This window comes from Pinus tabuliformis, chromosome X (genome assembly GCF_031772625.1).
Source record: "Pinus tabuliformis cultivar Carrire ecotype Pingquan chromosome X, CPIR1, whole genome shotgun sequence".
Taxonomy (NCBI): domain Eukaryota; kingdom Viridiplantae; phylum Streptophyta; class Pinopsida; order Pinales; family Pinaceae; genus Pinus; species Pinus tabuliformis.
Window position 1 is genome coordinate 1,260,576,739 of NC_142308.1, and position 21,602 is coordinate 1,260,598,340.

At 37.6% G+C, this 21,602-nt stretch overlaps 1 protein-coding gene across 1 annotated transcript in view; it reads right to left on the reverse strand.

The window, feature by feature from the left end:
- Window positions 1–4,191: 4,191 nt before the first annotated feature.
- Window positions 4,192–21,602, reverse strand: part of LOC149144571 (FBD-associated F-box protein At2g26860-like) — a 51,829-nt gene continuing 34,418 nt past the window's right edge. The window contains exon 2 of the mRNA XM_089449614.1: window positions 4,192–4,762. Within this exon, the coding sequence (XP_089305740.1) occupies window positions 4,418–4,762 (345 nt within the window). The 3' untranslated portion in view covers window positions 4,192–4,417. The remainder of the gene's footprint in view (window positions 4,763–21,602) is intronic.

Here is a 21,602-nt window from a genome sequence, read left to right on the forward strand (position 1 = left end):
TTACGATTGGAGCTTACAAGAAAAAGAAGAAAGTAAAGCTTGCAATGGATTCCAAGTATGCCTCTTTCCCATTCTTCAATTTATCCAAGGGAAACTCTATATTTTTTTCTTTCTATTGTTCTATACCAATCCACTAGGTCTAGGGAAGAAACTTTTGTCTCCAATCGTAAATTTTGTATAACAACTAGCAAGTATATACTATCTTGCTATTTTTTTTCAACTTGTTCCTATTATATCAATAGAGTAATAACATCCTTTAGTTCTCTAATAAGCTTTCATATATTTATTCTATGTAGGTGCTACCCAAATTCTTTGGCTCCTTTTTCTTGCAACCTTCTCTTCCAATCTCTAGCACAAGACCCTGACTTTGTCTTTGCTCACTTATTACCCTAGGTCAAATACGTTGTGACCCCTCCGAGGTTTAAAAGACAACCCAATTGTTTGCCCTTAGTTTCAAGGACTCAATTATTCATTTTATAGGTAGACAAGAGACAATCATTTGTGGATATTGTTTTAAATACTTCACGTGTAATGTTTACATTGTTTTGAGCGGGAAATTTTTTACCGTCGCATCTAGTTTTTACTGTAATGACATTATATATATATATATATATATATATATATATATATATATATATATATATATATATATATATATATATACATACATATATATATACATATATATATATATATATATAGATATACATATATATATATATATATATATATATATATACATATATACATATATATATATATATATATATATATATATATATATATATATATATATATTTTAGCACATATAGTTCTTTGTCTTTAACGTAATGATTTCATGTGTTTTTCTAAATTTCTTGTTATCTTTTCTTAACTCATAGTGTTAGAATACACATTATTCAATTTATATTTTGGGATCAGCTTTCCCATCTTGGAGTCAAATTCCCAGTACTTTCCCACTATTATATCTGATGTGAATTTGATGTGCATAATGTTTTATGAATTGTGTACATGCTATTTGATTATTTCCAATTTTGAATTGTTTTGAATTCTACTTCGCATAGTTCTTTGTCTTTAACGTAATGATTTCATGTGTTTTTCTAAATTTCTTGTTATCTTTTCTTAACTCATAGTGTTAGAATACACATTATTCAATTTATATTTTGGGATCAGCTTTCCCATCTTGGAGTCAAATTCCCAGTACTTTCCCACTATTATATCTGATGTGAATTTGATGTGCATAATGTTTTATGAATTGTGTACATGCTATTTGATTATTTCCAATTTTGAATTGTTTTGAATTCTACTTCGCATAGTAGTTTTCTTTGTGTACATATAATATGTCACTAATTAGCATTTGTACTTTAAGAAAACGTACCTCTATGACTAGATTAGCACATCATACAATGTAATAATAAAAGTTATTACTTTTAACTTATTTCATTCAAACTTCGCTACATTCTCAATCTATATTAACACAAATTAAAGAACTAAGCAAAGAAATAATAATTATTTAATTTTATATATTTTAAATTTAGTAAACGAAAAATAATAAATAGCATTTATTCTTGATTTACATATAATTATTTTGTTTTCTAATTTTTATTTATCTTTATGCATAGTAATGCTTAAAATATTATTTTTTATAAAAATAAATAAATTTTAATTAAATTATATATATATATCTTATTATGTCAAATATGTGTGTGCGCGATAAATTTAAAGAAAAAGTATACATTTTTCTTATTAAATTTAAAGAAAATGTATACATTTTTCTTATTTAAACAATTACTAAATACAATTGAACTAACAATCACTAAATACAATTTAAATCATAAAAAAAATAATGTTTACCAATGATAATGTCAATGGGGGAAGACATTGTTTTTTTTTTTCAAATTTGTTAAATATCTATATGGCCACGTGGTTTCCCTCTCAACATCTTATCATCAAGTGTTAGTTAACCATAAATCAAAATATATCATCAAGTGTTAGTTAACCATAAATCAAAATATATGTAACTATATAAAAAAAAATCAAGACATTAATTATTAATAGATTTTAGATATAATTAAAAAGAAATCAATATATATATAAAAGAAATCAAAACACATCCACCATTGATGGTTCAGTGTGAAGTTAGAGACATCAGTCATTGATTATTCAAGTACAAACTATGATTGTCTTTTAGTAATACTTAAAATAATATTAATGTCTAGTAAAAAAAAATGAATTTTAACAAGTTATATATATATATATATATATATATATATATATATATAAAATTATAATTTTTTTCCAATAAATTGTATAAATTATATTTATTTTTTATTGTGTGTGAAATCTTAACTTCATTAAAAAAATATATACCTAAACAATCAACAAACAATATTTAAGTCATAAATAAATAATGTGAATCAATGATAAATTAATGTGCAAGGCATAAGTTCTCTCTCCATTTTGTGAAACATTTCTATTTAAGTCATAAATAAATAATGTGAATCAATGGTAAATTAATGTGCAAAACATAAGTTCTCTCTCCATTTTGTGAAACATTTCTACGGTTGAAATGTTTCTCTCAACATCCCATAGTTAGGTATTAATTAACAATATATATATATATATGAGAAAGATATCAAAAGACATTAATCTCGAAGTTGGATGTAATTAACCAGAAATCAGAATATACACAAATATATAAAAGAAATCAAAACACATAAAATCTTATATGCAACAAAACTTTTTCAGCTGACAAAATTTTAATAAAAGTGCAATAGAAATTTTGGTTATGCTAATATTTTGCCCAAATTCTAAACCAACCTATATTGAAATGCCAAGTAAAGAACTAAGGTTTTAGTCATGGACTATTCAACTAGATGTTATGCTAATATTTAAATACAAGTTAATGTAATAGGAAATAAACCATTTAAATACAAATTAATTTAATAGGAAATAAACCTAAGGACCACTAAACAAAATTTAAATCATAAATAAATAATGTGAACCAATGTGCAAGACAAGTTCTCTCCCCATTTTGTGAAACATCTATATGATTGAAATGTTTCTCTCAATATCCCATAATTAGGTGTTAATTAATAATAAATTTTTAATAAATATATATATATAAGAAAGAAATCAAAAGACATTAATCTGGAGGTTGGATGTAATTAACAAGAAATCAAAATATACACAAATATATAAAAAGAAATCAAAACTCATAAACCTTAATAGGCAACAAAACTTTTTCTGGTGACAAATTTTTAATAAGAATGCAATAGAAATTTTGGTTATGCTAATATTTTGCCCAAATTCTAAACCAACTTATATTGAAATGCCAACTAAAGTTTTAGTCATTGATCATTCAACTACATGTTATGCTAACATTTAAATACGCTAACATTTAAATATAAGTTAATCTTACATACAAGTTAATCTTACAGGAAATAAACCTTTTCCTAGTGACAAATTTTTAATAAAAATGCAGTGAATGTCAAGAAATAAACCTTTTCCTAGTGACAAATTTTTAATAAAAATGCAGTGAATGTCAAGTAGACTGCAGGGTGGTTTAATTAAATCTTATTATGTAATAATTTATTTTAGTTCAAGCATTGTTCCCTTAAAAAATAAATGAAAAACACCTGCAAATGGTCAACATTTGTTAAATATTATTTATTTATTTATTAATGAATTAATCTAAAGAATGAAATTAAGAATATATAATATAACAAAAACAAAAACAACAGAAAAACCATTAGCAAAAAAAACAAAAAACAAAAAAATCATTTTTTTTAAATGGTAACACTAGTATTATAACACAATATCCTTTATAATCATACTACACCACAAAATAATACATTAAAACAACCTGAGAAAATAATTATAAAAAACACAATACATTTTAAAAAAAAATGGATTACTAGCAAAATTCTTTATGAAATGAAGAGATTTAATTGAAAAGAACAGCTTTGAATTAAAAAGTATTGTGGAGGAGGTTATATTGCTTTTTTTTAATCAGTAAGGCTTTTCTTCGAGGAGAAACTAACCCAGGAAAACAATAGTGTCAGTCAAAAATCTTACATTATAGTTGATAACACTATGCTATAACCCATATAGTTGATAACACTATGCTATCTGTTTGTAATGGACAAAGATTTTCCAAAAGTCCAGATTGAAGGGGAAAACATCCAGACATTCATACGGTAATGCATCCAACGTTACATCAACCGAACAGAGATTGATCTGCTAATATATATTTTATCTTCAGACGCAACCAAACAGAGATGTGGATTACCTAGATATGTTTTACCGCTATAGACAATTAGTAGGATCCTTAGCGATGGCAACAAGGCGACAGCACTTAAAACATAGATTATAGGATGGCAGACAGCCTTTTGGAGTTTCTGTATGTCACATATTTTCATTCAGATACTAAAATCTCACACATATTCTTGCTTGAGAGGAAGCACTTCCACTCTCCAAAGCTCACACATATTCTTGCTTGAGAGGAAGCACTTCCACTCTCCAAACTCAATAGCAATTTCAAAAAGGCATTTGCAGAAGAAGCTCTCCCCACGGCGGATTGTCGATTGGATAAACATGATGGTAATTCCACTTCCATTATTTCAAGAGCAGAAGCGCTCTTCAGCAACTTATCCAATATACTTATTTCCCCTTTATCAAACTTGTATATACTTACCTTCACTTTACGAAGATTACCTAGTAGAGAGATTACACATGGTAGCGTGGGATCTCTTACTAGCTCCTGCATTTACATACCATGTACAAGTTAAAATTGGTCTTCTCGTTAATACCGAACACATTACTAACACAGATTTGTGCTCAGATATTATATACACATTATACCATAGCAGCACATTAATCCATCACAACACAATAATTCATGGATACATATATTATACGATGGCAACATCGCAATACAATAATTGATATTATATACTTTATACGATAGCAACACATTAATCCATCACCAATACTTTATAAGAGAGGTGTCTTAAGACTTTTATTTAAGACAAAATGTCGATTTGGTCTTAAACACTCAACTTTAAATTTAACTGTCTTAAATTAAGACACAAAGAAAAACAAATTAGTACATTGTCTTAAATTAAGACCAGAAAAAAACAAACTGGTACAAGTCATCTCACACTCCACATGATTCATCCCATTAGCGCAGGCTCAGTTCATCTCTAGCTCCCTTCCTCTACAAGAAACGACTATGGTGGCATCATTCTTTGGTTTTGAAAATTTTAGGTGTTTGCTCTTTACGTTCAACCGAGGAACATGAGACTTGTTCTTGCCAGGCAAATAATCTGTTGATTTTGTGCCCGACACATATGGTCCTTCAAGCATTTCAATGTCCCTCTATGTTTGACCGATGAACAAGAGACTTGTTCTTGCCAGGAAAATAGTTTGTTGATTTTGTGCCTGACACAAATGATCCTTCAAGCATTTCAGTGAATTGAGAAGTGGGGGTGAATTGAGACCATGGCGCGTGGACTTAGTTTTGCTTTTGCATGGGCAGGGGTTTTGCATCTCAATGACTCGTACCAGGTATTAATAGCCTAATTGTTTATCTTCATTCATTCAAATATAAGGTCAAAGCATATTGCTGAAGTAGCAAATTGTGCAATCTACAGAGATGATTGAGAAGATATCGTCGATCCTAGGACGAGAAACAATGAAACAAATAATTTCGAAGTCCATTATTTATACCTCCATAGAAAGCAAAGATTGCATTGCCTTCTACCTGCACAACGTTTATGGTTTTCCCTCATTCCTTACACCATGGGAATTCAACCAATTGCTCAACGATGCCTTCCGCACAAAAGTTGAGTTCACTTATCCTGCAAATCTTCGTGTTCAAGGTTAAGGGTGTGTGGAAGTCAATTATTCTTTTAATTTAGGGGTTTTTTTTACAATATCAATAATAATAAGCTATGTTGCATGAGTTTCGGGTACACAGGTACCTCAGGTAAGGGGAACAAGTATCTGACATAATAATATATTTAAATTTAATATATATTAAAAATAAAAATAAAATAACTTATTTATTTCCATCTAAAACTTGTCAATCAAATTCCATCTTGCAAAGAAATAGGTAAATGATTTAACTTTGAAACCCTGCCAAAAAAATCAAAATATTAATCCATCAACGATTTGCAAATCAATTTCCTTCCGAGCAAAAAAACATGTGGAACTCCCAAAACGGAAAAAACATTGTTATTACTCTATTATTATGCGATTTCATGCAATGCTATATTATATTAAACTTCAACTTCGAAATTCAAGTTTGGAAATTTATAAGATGAGATTAACACACACACTACTCTTTCTATTTCCGACCATCACTGTAATTCATTAAAGCTTCAAGATAGGTTTCAAGAGAGTGACTTATTTGCAATTGTTGAAATTCAAGATTTGCAACAGAAGTTGCCAAAGGAATCACTGGCAAATGTCTATATTTTGCCGAAACCTTTGCTACATCTCCACGTCTTTGTCGCTTTACACAATTCATGCAGTCTAGCCCCTGACCTAGCATGTATCACTTAGAAAATAAAGAAATGGTACCTTTCCTGCTCAAAATAGGTACCCAAAACATCAAAAATAAATACCAAAATAAGTATCATAAACATCAAAATCTGTTGCAGTGAAGCTCCCAAAAAGCTCCAAAGTACCCACTGAAACTCCCGGTAATTTTGGAATGTTTCCTACCATCTCCCCAGCTCCCAAGAATGGAGGAACCATACCCTCACATGACTGGGAGCCATTCCCGTGTAACTATAATGCCCGGAAGCAATACCCGTGTAACTATGATAATAAGTGATTTTAGTCTTGTTTAGTAAAAAAATAGTTTGTGTGTATTTATGATTATGGTTGAATTGAATTGCAATTTGGGATATTTATGATTGTGCTAACATTTACATTAAGTGAACACAAGAAAGTTTGTGCGCGTGGGATTAAGGCCTCTCAGATGTGCACCACATTTCTTTGTTGGAGGTACTACACACCTAGGACCTTCATTACTGGCACATGCGAACACTTAGTTAGAGCATTCACTGACATGCAAGGCTTCAACATTGGAATTTTCACCAAATTGGCACCTTTGACTGTCCATGCATGCATGGCACTACACGCAAGATCCTTTCTGCATGATTTACTCCCTGATTTGCTCCTCCTTTCACTCCGCAACTAGCTAGTTCTCTCCAGAAATTGTTGTAGGTGTCGAGTCCTCTCATTGATCACCACTATGGCGCACTACCTTGGGATCTTCACCCAGTGATGCGTATTAGTTGACTCTCATGTAGTATATCATGAGCATTGTAACCTATTTTCTGTTAATCAATAATTCTTTTTGTTTTTTCAATTTTTTTAGTGTTTTTGCTCTGCAAAGTTGTGTGTTCAACCTTTACTAGCTAGATTCATCTGTGCAAGTTTTCTAACACATTTACATGGTATCAGAGCCCACAGGTTGCTAGATAAAATGCACACCAGTACTTTATTTTGCAGGTATAACAACGTGGAGGTCGAAGATCGACAGAAAAATGGAGTTTCCCAAAGCATCAATCCTAACACCGTACAACTATCACGAAAGGAAGGACCAAATGGCTCGATACCTTCGTTAGAAAGGGTTGTACAGGATTACCATGGCTGCAAAAGTGGAACCCACTTCAGCCATAGAGAAATCCAGGTACCTCAACCGCATGGATGAGGCCCACTGATCCATATGCATGTGCATCTCCCCAGAGTTGCAATTTCATCTATCTGCCTGTAGTACTCCCAATGAGATTTGGAAAAAGGTTGAAGAACTCTACGGGAAACAGGATGAGATGAAAGGACATCTGCTCGAAGTGGAGCTGCTCTCATTGGATCCACGGAACTATGACAGAATTCAAGACTTCTTCACCAAATATAATGATCTATTGCTGCAACTCAAGGGTTGTGGAATTGACAAATCCAAAGAGGAAAGTCGCCAAGTTCTCTCTATTATGTCAAAGCTCGGACCAGAATACTTCGTCTTTGTGTCTACATTTCATTCAGTAAGGCTCGCAACAGGTAAATCCTACACTATGCCTTCTCTCAAAGAGTACATGGAGTCCCTCACTTTTGAGCAAGATAAACTCATTGGCATGGGGAAAATCAAACCTCCAAAAGCGTATGCACTTGTTGTGCATGATGGCAGCCACAATAAAAATCATAGATCTTATTCAAATCAAAAAAATCAACAGCAAAAAGACAAGGGAAAAGCGCATTCCCATCGAAAGAAGGAAGGGTACACCAAGCCCTTCAATGACTCCTCCGGCGCCAGAAATGAGAAAGGGAAGAAAGGAGACAAATGCACCTACTGTCACCGAGAATTCCATCCGGAATCCTATTGCATGAAGAAACAAATTGACCAAATGGCAGAAATCCTTCAGGAGCACAACCTTGGGGACCACATCCCTCAGGGCACCAAGAAGAAAACTGAGGATCCGCCACACGAGAAAGGTAACACTTTTCATGCTTTAGTTGCAATTATCTCTTCCCCTGATGCATGGAATATAGATTCTGGTGCATCACATCATATGGCTGCTACAAAGGAAGTCTATTCCTCTTTGGATGCATGCAAAGGACCTCCCATCTTCACGGGAGATGACTCACCTATTGATGTCACCGAAAAAAGTAGAGTGGAACTTTTACACTGAAGCTTTGAAGATGTGCGTCATGTTCCAAAACTTTCGTAACCCTGCTTTCAGTTTATCAGATCACGCATTCCGACACCGAAAAGAGAGTGGAATTCACTCTAGATGCAGTGAACATATATGACCTACATAGCAGCTCCAAAATTGCAACAGGTGAGGTAAACAATGGAGCTAGATTGTATACATTTTCTGAATTTATTGAATTTGAATCCTCCTTATTACTTACACATGTTGATGATAGTAATAGGGTTTGGCACAAGAGGTTTGGTCACTTAAATTACAAGTATATGCAGCAGCTAAGCAACCATGAGATGGTGGAAAGCTTGCCAAATATCAGTTTCTCCAAAGGAGTTTGTGAAGGGTGTGTCCTTGGCAAACATCCTAGAGAAAAGTTTGACACCAGCAAGACTCACAGAGCATCCTCTCCTCTAGATCTAATCCATAGTGATCTCATGGGGCCTTTTCCTCATCCTTCCATCAACAAAGCAAGGTATGTGCTTACATTTATTGATGATTTCTCACGGTATACTTTGGTGTATCTTCTCAAGGCCAAATCTGAAGTTTTTGCGCACTTTGAAGATTTCAAAGCACTAGTTGAGACACAGTCAGAGAGAAAGATCAAAGCCCTCTATACAGACAATGGGGGGAATATGTTAACACTACACTTCAGAACCTTTGCCTTGAGTCCAGCATACAGTTGCAACACACAATTCCATACACTCGACAGCAGAACGGAGTTGCTGAGAGAAAGAATCGATCTCTCAAAGAGATGGCTTCCTGCATGCTGCATGCTAAGTCACTACCTCATAAGCTATGGGCTGAAGCACTTAATTGTGCTAACTACATCCAGAACAGATCTCCTCATAGATCTGTCAAGGATCAGACCCCCTTTGAGGCTTGGAGTGGCACTAAACCGGAGGTCACCCACTTCTGTGTTTTTGGCTCCCGAGCATGGGCCAAGATCCCCTCTGGAAAGAGGAAAGCTCTTGATCCACAGAGCATTGAGTGCATCTTTTTTGGATACCCTGATGGTGTGAAGGGATACCGACTCCTGATTTCCTCTACGGACAAGCTCATCATTAAGCGAAGTGTCCAATTTGAGGTAAGTCTCTCACATGCACCTCAATTGCCGCATGCAGACACCTTTTATCTACCTCATGACTGAGATGATGACTCAGTACACTCAAATGCAGATACAAAGCATGCAGATGTCGAGGTAGAGCATGCAAATGCAGAGACGGAGTCTTTAGATACAAATCCAGTGCATGCATATGATGATCCACATCCAAGCCCAGTTCGGGCTTCCAGTAGTGAATCAACTTCCCCTGTCGTAAATCAGAGAACAAGGAGCTTAAGTGAGATATATGCACTTGACCACCCAGCTGCTAGAAATGGTCTTGTGAAGGATAATTCTGATCCGTGGAGGACTAGCTTAGGGTTTATTGAGCCTCCTCTTGCCCTCATTGCCACTGAACCAACGCCATCCCGACATTGTCACTTGGTTCAGTCTTCTGATCCGCAGTCTTATGTTGAGGCTGTTGGGCATCCCTCTTGGGAGTCTGCCATGGAGGAGTACAACTCCCTCCTCGAGAACCAGACCTGGGATCTGGTCCCCCTTCCTTCAGGAAGGAAACTTGTCCAATACAAGTGGGTCTACAGGACCAAGAGTGCTGCAGATGGGAAAATCACCAAACAGAAAGCCAGGCTAGTGTTGAGAATGCAACAAGATGATGGAGCTTAGTGGAAAGGAGTCGCCTTCACTAAGTGGGCCCGCAGGCTATTTTTGGCGCAAAGTCTATTTTTAGACTATGTCTATTTTTAGACATATGGATCATGGTCTATGAGTTGCAGGATGCTGTTTATGGATGATTGGTCATGTTGGGAAAAATAGATGGACTTCTATTTTTCGTTCACAGCGGAGTGATCAGAGTCTATTTTTAGACTGCCAGGCTAAAAATAGAAACAGTCAAATATTATTAGCCCTTAGTAATATTTGGACTCTAAACATTATCTTATTCTCTTGGAGCACTTCAGTTCGAGCTACAAATGTGGCACATGCAGCTGACAGAAAGAATCACGCGGTTTCTTATGTGTTAGTTGAGCTATTGCATGGAGGACTTCAGTTAGAACTCATGCATGTGAGTTTTGTGGAGTTGGATGTGGAGTTGATGGAGTTGTGTTCAGTTTGACTTGGTTGAACTAGTTGTATTTAGTCTAACTGCAGAATACACTAGTGATGAGTTGTGTGAATTGATTGTTAATTAATTCACTAATTATTAACTCATAAAGCAACTAAAGAATACATCAGTTAACTCAGTGCATGGACAGTTCAACAGAGACAGGTGTTAGAGGTAAGTGAAAGGGTGAGTTGTGACTATCAGTTGTGCATGAGATTTTGCACATGCATGGATTGAGTTATGCCAATGAGCACTGCGCAGTTTGGAACAATATCAAGGCAATTGTAGCCAGTGCTAACGTGATTTTCACTTGGCATTGTGCAGTGGAGGCAGGCAAGCAGCGGAGAAGATTTGAACCTGTGACTTGTTCGGATCTAAGCTAGTTTTCTGTGTAACAGGTGGAGATAGTACTGAGTACTTGTGAGGAGTATTGTACTATGTATTGTTACATGTTCTCAATCATTATAATATACAGATAGTGTGGGGTTTTCAGCTGTATGCTTTCCCCGGGTTACATATTGTGTTAATGTGCGCATGCGATTGATGTTTCATTGTTTTTAATGCTGCTAAATTGATGATCAACGTAGAGGAGGTTATGTATTATGCATGTATTCCGCAATAGTGTATAATCGAGATAATCTCTGTGAATAAGTACTTAATTATTCAAAATTTCTACATGGTATCGGAGTTGGTTGATTTGTAGAAAAAAGTTCTACAGGATATGAAAGCGAGGATTGATCATCAGATCTATTATTCAGAAAGTGTTTACATTTTATTTCTTCAGGCAGAGTCTGTAATCGTGCCAGGTAGCTTATGGATTCATCCTTCTTTTAGAAGGTGAGATATCCGATGAATGCCCATACAATCGATCTTTGTACAAGAAATACTTTGTTCTCACGAATTTTAGATCAGAAGTGGTTGAGTTTTGAGCGAGTGGAATGGCACTCAAGGATAAACTCAGAAACATCTAAGTGTGAGAATGGAGACAGTATGCCCCAGTATCTCACGAAGTTCACCCAATGCCAGGATGAGCTGGGAAGCGTGTGGGTGACTGTCGATGATGAAAACTTGGTGAGCTTGGCTCTCCTTGGTCTTCCGAAGAGTTGGCATTCCTATCAGGACTCTGTCAATGGTCGGGAGAAATTGCCAGGATGGAAGAGACTTTGGTCAGATCTTGTGCAGGAGGAGATCAGACGGAGCACCAGAGACAGTTCATGCATGCATGATGAGGAGAACTATGCCTTAGCGAGTAAGGTGAAGAAGGGGAAGGAGAAGGTTTCTCTTTCCGAATCCAATTCTTCCAATCATGGGAAGAAGGTTGAAAAGTCGAAGGTGAGATGCTTTCGCTGTCATGAGTTGGGCCATTATGCTACTAATTGCTCGAAGAAGAAATCCAAGAAGGGATCCGGGGAAGGATCTGAAGGTGAGGCACTTGCTTCACAATTTGAGTTGGATTTCACACTCTTCGCATGCATGGTTTCATCCATGGTGGGAAGTGGTTGGTTTCTTAACAGTGGAGCTTCTTTCCACATGACTGGTGACAAGGGTTTGTTCAGTACTTTGGAGGAGAAAGATCTCCAGATACTCATAGCGATGGGTAATGATGAGAAGTATAGTGTCTCAGGTGTAGGCACGGTTATTTTTCAGAGGGAGCATGGAGCTCGCCTTACCTTGACCGATGTCAAGTATGTACCAGGACTGAAGAGAAACTTGGTGTCGATCGCGATGCTAGAAGACAGAAGCTATGATGTAGTCTTCAGTAAGGGAAAGGTTTTCCTTAGACACATCATCACTAGACAGGTGACGCAGATTGGTTCACGGGTCAAGAACCTGTATGCTCTTGAGGTTCAAGATGCATGCAAAGCCTTGAGGAGCAAGGCAACTGATGGAGACTTGGTGGTTGAGAGGGAGCGTATATTACCTCTCAACATGCAGAGCCAGAAGAAGTCTTAGACGATTATGGAGGAGCCACGATTGGTGCAGCAGCTTCAGGAGGTTGTGGAGCAGCCACAAAAAGGGAAGCTGAGAGGAGATCGAGTAGAGACATCTACTCATGCAGAGACCTCCAGTAGGGGGAAACTTCGAGCCAGGTGGGCTGAGGGATCACATGCAGCCATACCTCCAGGTAGGAGGTGTGGTGATGTGGATTGATCGTCCCAAGGAGGAGGGGCAGGATCCTTGAGGTACCCAACCTCTTGGATGAGACCTTGCTACGGAAGCCCTGATGTGGAGTAGCAGGAACTGACTGATTGGGTAGAGACAGATGCGGATGGAACGACAGAGAGAGCGACAGTGTATGGAATCCCAGGACAGCGCATAGCTAGCAGGCTGCAGCAATGCGAGAGGCACAAATGTTTTGCACAGTGCTAGGTGGCACAGAGAGGTGTGCAATGGTGCGAGATGCATGGAGATGTTGCAGTGGCGCAGATGTCAGAGAGGGAGCACTTGTCAACAGCAGGAATAGCTTCAGCATCAGAGTATGTTCCTAGCTCAACAGAGTGGTCAGTTGGGAGTGTTTTTGTTCAAGTGTTGTTGGAGCAAGTGGACCGGGCAAATGTGTTGCATGCAGAACATTCCAGAGTTGCAGGATAGGGGTTGCTGATAATCCATATCTTGTTGAGAATGCAACAAGATGATGGAGCTTAGTGGAAAGGAGTCGCCTTCACTAAATGGGCCCGCAGGCTATTTTTGGCGCAAAGTCTATTTTCAGACATATGGATCATGGTCTATGACTTGCAGGATGTTGTTTATGGATGATTGGTCATGTTGGGAAAAATTGATGGACTTCTATTTTTGGTTCACAGCGGAGTGATCAGAGTCTATTTTTAGACTGCCAGGCTAAAAATAGAAACAGTCAAATATTATTAGCCCTTAGTAATATTTGGACTCTAAACATTATCTTATTCTCTTGGAGCACTTCAGTTCGAGCTACGAATGTGGCACATGCAGTGGACAGAAGGAATCACGCGGTTTCTTATGTGTTAGTTGAGCTATTGCATGGAGGACTTTAGTTAGAACTCATGCATGTGAGTTCTGTGGAGTTGGATGTGGAGTTGATGGAGTTGTGTTCAGTTTGACTTGGTTGAACTAGTTGTATTTAGTCTAACTGCAGAATACACTAGTGATGAGTTGTGTGAATTGATTGTTAATTAATTCACTAATTATTAACTCATAAAGCAACTAAAGAATACATCAGTTAACTCAGTGCATGGACAGTTCAATGGAGACAAGTGTTAGAGGTAAGTGAAAGGGTGAGTTGTGACTATCAGTTGTGCATGAGATTTTGCACATGCATGGATTGAGTTATGCCAATGAGGACTGCGCAGTGTGGGCCAATATCAAGGCAATTGTAGCCTGTGCTCACGTGATTTTCACTTGGCATTGTGCAATGGAGGCAAGCAAGCAATGGAGAAGATTTGAACCTGTGACTTGTTCGGATCTGCGCTAGTTTTGTGTGTAACAGGTGGAGATAGTACTGAGTACTTGTGAGGAGTATTGTACTATGTATTGTTACATGTTCTCAATCATTATAATATACAGATAGTGTGGGGTTTTCAGCTGTATGCTTTCCCCGGGTTATATACTGTGTTAATGTGCGCATGCGATTGATGTTTCATTGTTTTTAATGTTGCTAAATTGATGATCAACGTAGAGGAGGTTACATATTATGCATGTATTCCGCAATAGTGTATAATCGGGATAATCTCTGTGAATAAGTACTTAATTATTCAAAATTTCTACAGCTAGTAGCCAAAGACTTCCAGCAAGTGCATGGCATTGATTATGATGAGACCTTTGCTCCAGTTGCAAAGATGGATTCCATACGCTTTGCACTTGGCATTGCGACTACCCAGGGATGGGAAGTACATCAGATGGATGTGAAGAATGCCTTTCTTCACATAGACCTATCTGAGGAGATCTACATGGAGCAGCCACATGGTTTAATTCAGGATTCATCTTTGGTCTGCAGCCTGAAGAAGTCTCTCTACGGCCTTAAGCAAGCCCCGAGAGCTTGGTATGCGAAGATGGATTCTTTTCTCTTATCACAAAACTTCGAAAGATGTAACTCTGATCCGAATGTTTACATGCTCTGGACACATGACTCTCTTCTTATCTTAGTTTTGTACATGGATGATCTCCTGATCACCAGTAGCTCGGCTTCAGCCATTGTTGCAGTCAAGAGGACCTTGCATGATAGGTTCTTGATGACGGACATGGGTCCATTACACATCTTTCTTGGTCTTGAGATCAGCCACGATGCCGCAAGCATCAAACTCTCTCAGGCTAAGTATGCACAAGATCTCCTCGAGAGATTTCACATCACTGACTGCAAGCCAGCACCAACTCCTTTTCTGTCTGGGGTCCGCCTTGAGGATGGAGGTGACACTCCATTAGTTGACAATACTCTCTACCGACAGCTAGTGGGGAGCTCACTGTACCTCACCCACTCCAGACCAGATCTCTCATATGCAGTAGAGGCAGTTTCCAGATACATGCAAGAGCCGCATGAGCTACACTGGAAAGCTGCCAAGCACATCCTCCCGATATGTGCAGGGCACCATCACCTTCGGGATTCACTATGCAACAGGCACTGCATTGAATCTCCTTGGCTTCACAGATTCTGATTGGGCGGGCGGCAGCATTGATTGCAAGTCCACCTCCAGATATTCCCTTAGTCTAGGGTCTGGCCCTATCTGTTGGTCGAGCAAGAAGCAGGCTGCTCTTGCTCTCTCTTCAGCTGAGACCGAGTACAGAGGAGTAGTCAACATCACCATTCAGGCTCTGTGGCTACAACACTTCCTCACTGAATTGGGCGTCCAGTTCCACCAGCCCACTATCATCTGGTGTGACAACTAGAGCACTCTCAAATTTTGCAGGGATCCAGTACAGGGCAGCAGACGAAGCACATAAAGATCCATATGCACTTCTGTCCTTCAGCAGAACATACCGCAGACATCTTCACCAAGACATTCACTGAGCAAAAGTTTCACTCTCTGCGCGATCGTCTTGGAGCGAAGGACATAGTTGCTTAGCAACTGTCTTTCCTTCCTCTTTTCTTTTGATTACATTATATTTTGAAGGGGGGTTTTCCCACGAGGTTTTCCCTCTTTCCTCAATTTTAGTACAAGTTTCACTATATTTTGGGTGACCTTTGGCCTTAGTTGCCAGGACCCATTTTCTATTCTTCCCCATAGTGGTGTTCAGGGGGGGTGTTGGAGGTACTACACACCTAGGACCTTCATTACTGGCATATGCAGACACTTAGTTAGAGCATTCACTGACATGCAAGGCTTCAATATTGGAATCTTCACCAAATTTGCGCCTTTGACTGTCCATGCATGCATGGGACTACATGCAAGATCCTTTCTGCATGATTTACTCCCTGATTTGCTCCTCCTTTCACTCCGCAACTGGCTAGGTCTCTCCGGAACTTGCTGTAAGTGTTGAGTACTCTCATTGATCACCACTATGGCGCATTACCTTGGGATCTTCACCCAGTGATGCATATTAGTTGACTCTCATATAGTATATCATGAGCATTGTAACCTATTTTCTGTTAATCAATAATTCTTTTTGTTATTTCGATTTGTTTTGTGTTTTTGCTCTGCAAAGCTGTGTGTTCAAACTTTACTAGCTAGATTCATCTGTGCAGGTTTTCTAACACATTTACATTCTTCTGGGAACGTAACAACACCAAAGGGAAATGCATTGAGGAAATAAATAACATAGTAATGTCATATAATTTCGCTCTCAACTACAAGTTGGATCAACTCAACAACATACTTTTAGGCTCCAGTATAATCTTCTGCAATATGTACAATGTAGGCATGGATATATTGCAGAATCCTAGTAGCTATGGTAAGAACACGAAGCCTATACATTCTATTGCATTTCTATTAATACCCTATGATAGTGTGTGTTGAAATTGTGTGATAGTGGTCTTATTCATGGATTATTAAGGTTTGAATTCATGGATTAGTTTTTTTTCTTTTTTCATTTTGCAGGTTTCAAGATTGTGAGTGATGTTTGTTGTGAGCTCAGAGAATATTTTGTACTAAAATTTGAAGGGTTTGGTGACTGTTATTTTGTACCAACCACCAATGTTCCAGTCCTATATAAATAGGGTTGGCTTCATGTAATTGGGGCCAATTACAGGTCATCAGCATATTTGGCCTGAAAATTATGCAACATGCAGAATTGGAATGTTTCAGCCATGTCGTGTGGACTATTCAGAATTCCATCCATGTTTGAACCATGCAAGAGAACCCACGAGAATATTTGAGAGAACAGTGCGGAAAATGGCGAGAAGGAAAAGTTCAAATTACGCTGCTGTGCTCTACATTTATTAGTTACTGTTGCTGTTTTTGAAATCAGTCCACGAAATCTTTTTCGGAGAGTTCTTGTAAAACAACTATATTTGGACAATGAAAGGATCATAAATTTAACGATAACCTAACTAATACACAACAGCCTTTTTCACCGGGTCAATTTATATATACAGAGCTACCCTGAGCCCACCGTTCCTCCAAATTTCCACCTCAACACTTCGGCTAACCAAAAAGATATCGACAATATTCAGCCGGCATTATTTTTAATTACTAACTTTTAATTTAATGATAACGTGCCAGCATTTCTCATGCTTAGCTACAGGGCGTCTCACTGAATTCATGAGCTTTATGCCAAACACTGAGCCTTCTTTGTTATGTATGGATTTAAGAGAGGCCTGTTATAGCCATAACCATAAATATATGACTTGTTTGAGAGAGAGAGACTGGCCGTGATAATGGTGTACAACACAGAATTAAGCTATGCTATGTCAATCGAATGTGCTTTTACCATGATCAAATCATGGACTCTTATGCAGGACCCTTATGGAATTATTACATATAGCTCTTGCTCTCAGAGACAAATAAAATGTATTCATGTTTATTCTTCTCAACAGCTGAAATCAAGTATGCAGAATAAAGAAAATTATTAAGCAAGGAATGGCAAGCAGCATAATCCTTTTGAATCTTTTAATCAATGTTGCTAGAATAATTCTAAGAAATCAAAGCTAGAGCCAGATGCGTTACACAAAAATATTAAATAGCTCCTGTATACATTCAATCAATGGCATTATGGCATTTGAGATGATAAACAGTTTGTACATACATATGTATAAACATTCTCCCTAAACTGTAGCTGAAGGGACAAAATGCAGTATTTCTATCACAAGTATATCAGGATATTATTTAACCAAAAATAAAAAAGCAGAAGCTACTAACAGTAACGATCTCATGTGCTTGGAGACCTAACGCTCCCACAAAATGCTTTTCCAGTCAACTTGGCTTGCAGATTTCTCTGCAAGTCCTCTTTGTTGTTAATACCCACTAGCAGGCCTGTCGATATTTAAACATTCCAAACCAGGACTAATTTATCAGCCCTAAAGACAGACCTTAAATTAAATTATAATATATAACCGGCTCACAGAACTTTAGCCCTGTGAATCACCAAAACCTGAGAAAATTAGGCCATGGGCTAGTTTGAGATTAGACCTTGCCTCCATCCCATTGTTATATGCCATATAATCACAGGCAGCTTTGGCAAGACCTGGAGATTGTGTTGCTGCTGGGATAAGTAGTATAAGTTATTCCTTGCAAACTGCTCTGGAGGCATTAGCATGTTTCCATAAGTCAAGGATTTCGCAGTAGGTGATCCTTCTGAATTTTCACCGAAGATGACTGCACTACGATCACTTGGATTGGTCCCCGTTAGAACATTGATAGCTAAAGCATTGGAGATACTGGTGTAAATTCCTGGAGTGGAGCTGCTAGCATTATTACTATTATTATTGACAGCAGATCCCAAGCTGATGAGGTTGTGTAGCTCATAAGTACTACCATTGGCCTGCAGATATTCTGCTGATTAACATTGGGAAATTGCATTTGGAGATCCTGATTTATAATGGCACCTTTTGCAGCAGATGTTGTACCTGTGATGGTTTGATTTCTGCCAGGGAGGTATAAGACGCAGCCACTCAGCTCTAGCTGCATTGCCAATATAGCTAGTTGCCTCTGTCTGTGAACTCAATGTACACTCCTTGTTGATACTGAGACCATTATTCACTTGTCCATCCACAGCTGACTCGGCTTCAGATTTGAGACTCTTTGCAGCTCCTATGGGCAATGTGTAGTTTTCAATAGTTTTCGAGCCATATTTATTCATGTCAAAGTTCGGGGAGATTTTGATCTTGGACCTCACTCAGATTACTCCAAAATGTCACTGATTCACCATGGTTTAAAAAAACAAAAAAGATTGGTGCACTCCACTGACTTGGTCAGGACAGTGGGTTTCCCATTGCAATTGCTTTATTGGAAGTTTCTTGTGCCTTTCCAGCAGCTCTTGTGGAATCAGACTGGTCTGTTGGCTGCTTGTTAAGCTTTCCATTCATGTCGCCAAGCTTGTGCTCAATCCCATATTAATCCCACATAAATCCTGAATTTTGTGGGTTAGATGTGGGATAAATCTTGGTCTATAAATACAGAGTGCAGGAAACAGCTGATGGAATGTTGGAGCCATGTTTACATTCTCCTATTATGCTTCTAGTCAATGATACAGTTGGTCTAGTTAACGCTCAATATCCTCAGATTTGGGCCAACCTTTGTGCCACCTTAATTATATTTGCACTTGTGTTTCATTTAAAAAGTACCGTGGTACTTTTTCAAGAGGGACAAGATAATATTTCATATGTTATCAAAGCTAGTCAACCCAAACGCAATTATTCCTCAATTCCTTCTTATTTGATATATCATATGGGTTAATTCCTCAATTCCTTCTTATTTGATATGGGTTTTACCCTCATCTGGTTTGATTTAGATTCTTTCGTCAAATTTGTTGGAAAATATGGAGATTTGATGATTATAACTTATTTTCCTTATCTTGATAATTACTTGTGATGTTAGTTGCTCTTTTATTACTGCTTCAAATCTGCTCATCAAGCAATTACCAAATACAATGAAGATCACAAAGAGACAGAGTACACAAGATATAGGCTACAAGCCAGGGCAAAACTCCTCCAAGGGAAAAACCCAGAAAAGTGATTCTCTTCTTCTTTAGAATCTGCTTACAAAAGAGACTTGCAAGACCCAAAGACCCAAGCCAACAAACCCTCCAAGCCCCAAGCCAGCCCACAGCAAAATCTTCCTTGAAACAGCTTCCAAAACTTTGATACTGCATCACTACTACTGCAACTTCGACCCCTGCAACAGCTACAGAATTTCGACCTCCTACAACTGGCAACTTCACAAACCCTAGCGAGACAAGAGAAAAGATTCCTTGGCAAATTTTGACTTTTGCTCCTCTTTTTCATCCTCCCAGCTACTCTTCTTCTCCTTCACTACTGCAGATCGAACTTGCTTGAGATGAGTGACCAAATGAGTCAAATTGCACTCCTTTATATGCCTTTCTTGAGGGTCAAATTCACTCCTTTTAGGCAGACTTGATCTGCTCCTTGGGCCGACTTAGTCTTGGGCTTATCCATGGCTTTTTCTTGATAAAATAAACATTTTTCTTTATTACAATGAGTGCAAATGGGACTATAAGTCTATAACACATGACCAAAATTATTCTTTATTAGAAAAAGACCTAGAAGACCTAAAAACACGAAGAACGTGCTTTTGACTCAAACTTGAGTATGAAACCCATACTCCAAAAATAAAATATAATTTCCTTTTCTTTCATTTTTCTTTCTTTATAAAGAATATACAATGTCATGATTACAATTACATCATAATGAAGACCTAACCTAGTTACAATTTTCAACACTCCCTCTTAACTAGGGAGGTATTCATGGTACAAGGTATCTCAATCTTGAAGCATTCTCATAAGAAGAGTCAGATTGATAAGCCATCTTTGTCAGGCATCTTTTTATACATATCATAACCAACATTGTCCCTAAAGGCCTTAACTGGAGCTCATCTGTATTCATGAGCATTATATTAGGAGGCTTTACGTGAGATGCCACACTACCTGTCAAGGTACATACCCCATCTAGATGTCTACAAGGTATGTCCTTTTAGGACTATTCTTATCTTGGATTCCCAAACCTAGATCCTCAAAGAATATCGTTCATTTTCAACTATTCTTATTTTGGATGCCCTACTTCATCCTCGAAGAGTATCGGTCATCAACTTCTTTCCCTAGATTCTCTAATCCTAGTCTAGTGCTTGACCCATAAAGACAAGAACTATCTGATATCACTCCCTCTCAATTAGGGAGGAGATATCCACCAAACCAAGTTTACCTCTCAAGTAATCAAGCTTCTTGTTTGGTAATGCTTTAGTCATTATGTTTGCTGCCTGTTCATCTGTATGTAGATAGTGCAACTCCACAACCCTATCTCGTATCAAGATTTTGATGTAGCGGTACTTATTGTTTATATGCTTAGTCTTGGTATGAAACACCAGGTCTTTTGTCAATCTTATGCAACTCTCATTATCACAATGTATCCATGTAGGGCTGAGTGGTCCTTCAAACAAATTTGATAGTAGCAACTTTCTAAACCAAACTGCTTCCCGACAAACTTCACTTGCAGTAACATATTCAACCTCGGCACTGCTTAAAGCAACTGTATCTTGCTTTCTACTCATCCACTAAACTATGGACGACCCAAGGCTGACACATCTGCCTGTTGTGCTTTTTCCATCAGTGTCACTGCCACCCCAATCTGAATTTGTATATCCCACAAGTT